The sequence below is a fragment of the Penaeus vannamei genome, unplaced genomic scaffold (genome assembly GCF_042767895.1).
Source record: "Penaeus vannamei isolate JL-2024 unplaced genomic scaffold, ASM4276789v1 unanchor2808, whole genome shotgun sequence".
Classification (NCBI taxonomy): Eukaryota; Metazoa; Arthropoda; class Malacostraca; order Decapoda; family Penaeidae; genus Penaeus; species Penaeus vannamei.
Window position 1 is genome coordinate 1 of NW_027215796.1, and position 7,679 is coordinate 7,679.

The window sequence follows — 7,679 nt, forward strand, 5'->3', positions numbered from 1 at the left end:
GCAGTAGCAATTGATAGAGCCGTTATCAAAGGGGAGGCAATTTCAGATAGGCTTGTTCATGAAGGGGCAAGTCTCAGTAATCCATATAAGGGTACAAAACCTTCATTACTGACCATGGTAAGCTTCAAATATGTGGGGATGAGAAGTGGTTTGCCTAAAGATTAATCAAGGGAATACTGTGCCCATGGCTCTCCAAGACTGTTCAGGACAGAGCCAGCTTGTCATCCTTTCAGCATGGCTATTACACTTCTTAGAAAGTGGACTGAAGATGAATAGGAGAAGAGATGGAAAAATAGGGGAGGAGAAGACCATGAGAATTTAGTTGTAGTACGAGCTGAGGCTTAGGGTTGGGGTGATCTCCAATATTGTGCTTGTCTGTCCCCTATGGCCCCATCAATAACAACTGGTAATATGGGGGTAACAATAGTAATAAATATGTTGCCAAAATAATGATTTTTAAATTCAATAAGGTAAACACCATTTTTCTGCATAAAGAAACCAGAAAACACTTTTCAAGCCCTTTTTTGAAAAATTAGTAACTAATGTAACTCTCTTCATATCTTGATATCCAGTGTCATTAAACAATACTGAAAATGTGAGAAAAGAAAAAATGTGTACAATTTTTTTGTATGTACATTTTCCCATTGCATTAATGTAGGAAGTAATAAAAAGAATCTCATATGGCTTTCTGTTATCATTTAATTTCTAAAAGTCTTCAGGATCAGGATGTTCACTGTTCCTAATTTAACATGCAACTTAAAAAGCCAAAGTGGGAACACCTACTATTCACCGTGTCATTCTCAAAAATATGCCTTTTACTGCTTTTGTCAATACAGATTAAACAAGCAAGGATCAATTTTGAATCCTTCAGCATCAGCATCAATTAATATCTACCTTTAGCAAACTCAAGTCTTTAATAATACTGCTGGGGTGAACAAAACGCAGTGTCCTGTCATGTGCTAAAAGCTATCAATACAATATACCATAAACAATATGGCACCTATAGATTGGGAAACTAGTTACACACTGAGAAGGCACATTTAAGAATATTGGTACATGAAAAAAATCACAGTAATGATTGTAATAATGCTCTGAACAATAATTAATATATTATATATCTTGAGCTGAGGGGAGGTAATCAACTAATGAGCTCTAAAAATAAGTCTACATCACAATGAGCTTGTATGAATATTCAGTTTCCTACAGAGTATTGATATGTTTTGAATTTTGTGCATAACAGCATAGGAAAAAGAGACACTTAGATACTAAATATATCAAGAAAAGAAAAGGATGTGACAAAAAGACACCCCAAAAAAGAAAAGGTTATGAAAAAAATGTAAAACAATAAAACTGAAAAAAGACAGAACATCAAATTCAAAGTGGAAGAAATTAAGCCATTAAAAAGCTTAGGCTCACATTAACCCCTTGTATGCCCTGTAATATTACATAAAACTAGGTGAGAACAGGTCCTATGAAATTACTTCTCGGTTAAAAATTTTCCAGTTACCATTGTTCTTTCTACTCTCCTCACACATAAAGATGGACACAAAAACAAACACAAAGCATTCAACAGGGCAAAAATGAGTTGGTGGCCTGCTGACAGACTTTGCTTGCATCCAAAGGCAAACTGAACAGTGACCACAAGTGTAAGGCCCTTTTTCCACAATAATAATTCTTGTTATTGCTCGCCATGGTTATCATAGCACACACAGCCCTGTTGGGTACCTCCTCTTATTCCTGCCTGACTTTGATTACATCTCATGTGGACAACATGTTTCCACAGACATAAAAACAGACAAATCCCAACATACATTGCTTGTTCACATGGACAGGGTTTCTGTTTCCAATTAGCTAATTTATTTCAATGCCACACAAAAGCACATATACACAACATTAAAAGAAAAACCAAAGGGCACACAAACATCTGCAAATATCCAATGAATAGAGACAATAACAAATAGATAAAATTGCTTTTTTATTCTTTCTTCCAAGATCTTTCAAGACTGATGGTTACCAGGTTTAAGGAATAAGATATAAGGAATAAGAGGAGCCTGTCTCACCGAACTGACCATCCTTATCTCATCCAAACCTCACATTCACCAGCCACCACCTTCCACACTCCTCCAATATAAAATGATGTCAATAAATGAGAATAGCATACATTTTCAGTTTTCTTCCTCATTGCCAACATTTCTTAAAACAAACATTTTCTTCATATCTGTTTTTAGTGGAAAGTTGACCATCTATCCCACAAGGGGTTAAATTCGAAAATTTCTCATTGTAGTTATAATTTACTCTCTCAGCAAAATACTGTCATGACAATATCTTTTGACTTAAAAAATAAAACAAAAAGATGAATCATAATGCCTATAAAGGAGCAATCTGTAACAACTGATGTTACAACAAAATTTCATATTACCAAAAAGATGGTAACATAATAAACGTAAACAAAATAACTTGTTCCATGAACCATGGAATGATAAATATGACAGAATTCTATACAATCCACTCAATTATCGCCAAATACAGATATACATTTTATTTTCAAAATATCAAAAAATTCACATGCAAAACAGCCTATATAATGGCTAACATTGAAATGGTTTCAAAATGCATTACAATACATTACCATAGTTTTTTACAAGGATAGTTACAAACCTAAATGCAAAAATACATGATTTGGTTCATGGTATATAAAGTGGAATTCATAGAACACTTGGGTTTTGACATCTTTTGTTATGCAATTCTAAATTTCAACATTACAAAAGGTTAAAGAAAAAGTCACAGAGTATTTCAAACTTATACCATTAAAAATAGAACAATTTCATATTACAGCTGATACATATACTTTAATAATACTGTCTGGAAACATTATGAGCTTCTTATTTGATAAGGTAAAGCTCTTTGATATCATTCTTTGCAAGAAATGGAAAAAAATAATGTTCTATAAAAAGCATTTGGAATTTACCAAGTTGCATTTCTACCTCTAATTAGTGGCCGGAAGGTATAAAATTCAAATTCATGCCTGGGTATCAAATATTACTTTAAAGTGTGAAAATCTAATCAAAGACAATTTTCTTCTAGTACAACAACAAATAAATTTAAGGCCACTAGTTCTCTGAGTGAAAAGGGTTAACTCTTGATATTAGGGATGTGAATTCCAAGTGGGTCCCTATTATCCCAGTCATTATATGACATTTCATGTCATCACAATCCTACAATCAGTACATACTAACACTGCCAATATATACAGTTCAATAGTTGCTACAGTATCTTTTTCAATGTGCAGGTAAATGAGAGAGGTAAAACTTATTCCAATTCTTTCACTGTCTTGAGGTTTTGTTATATTACCTCTGTTTACATATAGAGGGCTCCAAAAGTACTTACTTATTAAGAAGAAATTATGTAATTAATATGTTTAGATTTTTAAAAATATTCATGGAAAGAAACTCAACTGTTCCCTCTATTTGCACTGCCTAGAATACTGGTATTTTCTTTTTGGTAACCAGTGACAAGCAAGTAGTGAGATTTTGAAAAAAAAGGACATCAAAACTAACATAGCCAAAAACTAGTCTACACAACAAAAATGATAAGGGACATTTCTTCTAATGTCAAATGATAGTACTGGGTATACAAAATCAAATTTAATTCATATTGTGTAAAATCAAACAACTTATAAAAATGACTAGGACTGTAGTTTGCCAAAAGAATATTCACTAACATTAAACAGTATGAGTAAACACACTTCTGAATATTTGATGGAATAAACAGTCTACCTGACTCATTTTTCCTGGGCAATATATTATTAAAGGTACAAGTCTTATGAATATTATATCAAATGCCAAGATTTTCTTGAAAATCAAGCAAATGAAAAATTTCTGCCATCCATGTCTTACATCAATAAACATAAAAACCCTATTTATATGTTTAGATTAAAGCTACTACACTGTTTTTTTATCACACAAAAGAGAAGCAGATAATGGAATTTGATTTTATCACTCTCATACCTCCCCTTCTTTTTGCTTTAGGAGATGATGGAACTCATTTCAATTTCTTTCATCTCCTGAATGTCCGCCTTTAGCCTCAGCTTCAGAATCTCACGCCATATGGCCTCGAGATGCTCTGGATGTGCTATGCCTAGCCTGATGAGGGTTCCTTCCGTCATCCTCACAAGGGCCTTGCCAGTGATGTCATGCTGAAAGTGATATAATATATCAATCAAAATAATTTGCTATGGCTCCTTTCTAATACTGGTTAAATATTTTAGCAACCCCCCTTTTTTCATGCAAGTACCAATCATTCAGCGGTCTTCCATCTAAAAATATGTAATATATATATATGCCTTCACTAACTACTTTTACTTAGAAAATTAATAATAATAACAATCATAACAATATAAATAATTATTCAAAAATTCTTACATATAGGTCTGTATTTGTACATTTGTCTACCTGCATCTCAGTTTTACGAACCTGAATGAGAAGATGGGAATATAGCTGAAAATATTCACTACAGTGCCGCTTGAACCACTTTTGAACATCTGCCGTAGTCCAAAGATAACACGGCTTCGGACGAGTTAGTTTACCCTGTTAGAAAAAATAAAACTCCATTACATTACATGCACATACATGTCAAAACGTCTAAACTGACTTACAAAAAGATATTCACTCAAACTTGCAAAGATAACACACAGACCCCAAGAGACAGAGTATCTTATTTACCTTTGGTTTTGCAGTTTGAGATGCATCCACTCCTAGTGTCATTGTCATGGTCTTCTATTCTGGATCTGAGAGTAAAAATTTTGTACTGTGTCATGATAGCCTTGTGAACTCAGTGAACTTAATCTTAAGAAACAAATATTCAGTGCTGTGACATATAGTTATATGCATTAATATCTTTATTTTTCTATTTTCTTCTGTGATCTGATTCTAGACCTAAGACTTCCCAACCCTTAAGGAAATTGTGGCTTTGGTTTGTGGCCAGTCTATCCTAGTGAATGCTTGTCCATCAGAAAGGAAGGTTAGCATGCTACCACAGAGCAAAAGGAAAAAAGAAAAAAGAAAATCTTTCTTGAATTCCTTACTCTGACTGTCCTGCATGTGATGTACAATAGCCAGAAGTACAATAGCCAGAAGTACAATTGCATATTACAAATTTCCTTGATAAAAAAAAAATGTATATATCAATAGTGCTTGATTCTAGGGGATGACTTCCCTAGAAAGTGAACTAATGACCTAAACTTTTCTAATATCAGAGAAAATTAGATAAATTATGTATGAACTATTGTAACATTCAAACAAAAGGATAGAGAAGTTTGTTATATATTTTAGTTTTCTCATGAAAGAAATGAAAGAATGGAAGTTAAATGTATTCTTTTCATATATAAAAACTGCCAAAATAGAATGAGTATTACATTTACAAAATTAAATCTGTCAATTTGTGTGCAATATCACTGCCTTTCCAAGTTACAAAATTTTGAATTGTAGAGAGCACACTGAATAAACGTATATATAAATTTTTAATTTTTAATGTTTGAAACAAATAAATGTGCTAGACATCAAAGGTAATAAAGCACTATGGTAAAGTATGGTGTCAGAAAGAGTAAAGATGAGTTAAAGAGTAGGATAAAATGTGTTAAATGTCAAAGACTTGTGAGCGTTATAGGATATTATGGTAGTGAAAAGGGAAAAGAGGGGAGTAAGTGAACTAGAGCAGAGATTAGTAGAAAGGGGAGGGTTAAGGGGGTAAGGTGATTGAGTGAATTGCAGTGTATCTGTCACTGGGAAAGGTTTAGGAATAATGTTCAAGGAAAAAAGAAATGGCAGTTGGAAAAGTACAAGAAGAATCCAGAAAGAGGGGAGGGTGTTATATGTCACAGATTAGAGAGTGTTATAGGAAAGTATGGTAGTGTAAAGGGAAAAGAGGGAAGTAAATGAAGTAGAGCAGGGATTATTAAAACGGGAAAGGTTAAGGAGGTAGAGCAATTGAGTAAATTGGATTCTATCTGTGATTGGAGAAGAAATAGGGACATTATTCAAGGAAAACCGAGGTGGCAGTTGGAGAAGTAGGAGAAGACAAATCCTAGGGATGAGAAAGGGGGACTGAGGAAGGTGGTGAAGTATCAGGAAGAATGTTTGGAGCAGCGGGGACTGGAGAAGGACACTGTTGTGATAGAGGGGATTCATGTGAGTATTCTGGGTGGGATATGTTTTGTGGGTGTAGGAGGAAGAGGGATGGAGGGAACTTGAGGAGGAGGAGGAGGATGGATATCTGCAAATATAAAGTTTTAAATGAGGAGTAAGAACAGAGGGATTGGGGAGTGGATGAGGGAGTGGAGTGTGCCCTTGGGTCATCTTTAGGAAGTTCTGGATGTCTTCAAGGCTTTCTGGAAGGGAGTTGGGTGAATAGGACTGAGAAACAGAGGTTCTCTTGTGAGGGGGAGAAGAGGAGATACTGTACTGCCACTACATCATAATCAGCAAGACAGGTAAGTAGGTAATTTTCACAGTCTGACCAGGCCTTGTAGATAGGACAAGCATTTGGGGGGATAGAAACAATTCTAGTACATGTATTAAGAGAGGGGTGAGGAATGGGTTTGCCAGTGAGGTCAGTTAGGGCAGATAGTGCATGAGCTTGGAATTCAGATATAACTGTGACAAGGTGTGAACTATTGGAGTGACTGCATATGGTAACCTTACCTACTTGTTTCTGGAAGCACTGTTGAAAGAGAAGGGTATTCTCAGAATAGGGGGCTGTGGGGGAATCACAAAGAACTGATCCCACTTGACTGGTCCATAGAGAGTACTCAAAAGGTTTGCAGAGGTAGAGGCAGTAAAAGGATGAGGGCAAGAGAAAGAGAGGTGGTGTGGAGTGGAGTAGTTCTGTGTGGAGGAGGACAATAAGGATAAAGAGTAGTAATAAGGGAAGAGGGGGTAGACATTGAAGAGTGCAGCTGGAGATGGAGAGTACAATGTTGGGAGAGAGGAAGGGGTGTTTTCTGGAGGTTCAGTAATAACCTGGGTGGGAGTTTTGGAATGGTTAGAGTTGTTAGTAAGCGTTGAAGAAGAGGTATTAGTATCAGTGGTCGGAGCCACGGTCAAAGGAGGGGCAGGGGTTGGAAAACCAACAAAATCAAATCTAGATAGGTTAGTTGATGAAGGGGCAAGCCTTAATACCCCTATCAAGGGTAAAGAATCTTCAATATTGGCAATGGTGAGCCTGAATAAAATGAAGAAAAGAAACGGCCTACCTCTCAGGGACCCCATACGGGGTAAGGGCCAGGCAATTAACCAAGGGAATACTGTGCTAATGGTTCCTGGAGGCTATTCATGACACACAAAGCCAGCCTTTCATCCTTTGAGTACAGCTCTCACACCTTAGGAATGGGATAGAAGGGGATGAAGAAGAAACACAAGAGGAAAGGGGGAGAAGAAAAGACCAAGCAAAATTAGTTGAGGCAAGAGCTGAGGCCCAAGGTAGGGGTGATTTCCTACATTGGGCCTCAGACTCCTAAGCCCTCCCACAACAACAAGTAAGGTATTGGGAGGGAATGTATTCATAAATGAGATCTATACCACTTCCTGTTTTTGAAAATTGGTTACCTCCATCTGGACTTAGGGATGCTCATGTATGACTGGAAAAAAAATGAACTTCCTATTTCCCTTGCTTTGAAGGTGTTT

The 7,679-nt window shown here is 35.9% G+C and overlaps 1 protein-coding gene across 1 annotated transcript; it reads right to left on the reverse strand.

Annotated features, from left to right (window-relative positions):
• Nucleotides 1-681: 681 nt before the first annotated feature.
• LOC138861202 (protein aveugle-like) lies at nucleotides 682-4,786 on the reverse strand (the record flags this gene model as incomplete). Its single annotated transcript, XM_070120101.1, is given in 3 exon segments — nucleotides 682-4,195; nucleotides 4,473-4,586; nucleotides 4,722-4,786. Coding segments are annotated over 3 exon segments (333 nt in total). The 3' UTR covers nucleotides 682-4,024.
• Nucleotides 4,787-7,679: the final 2,893 nt, after the last annotated feature.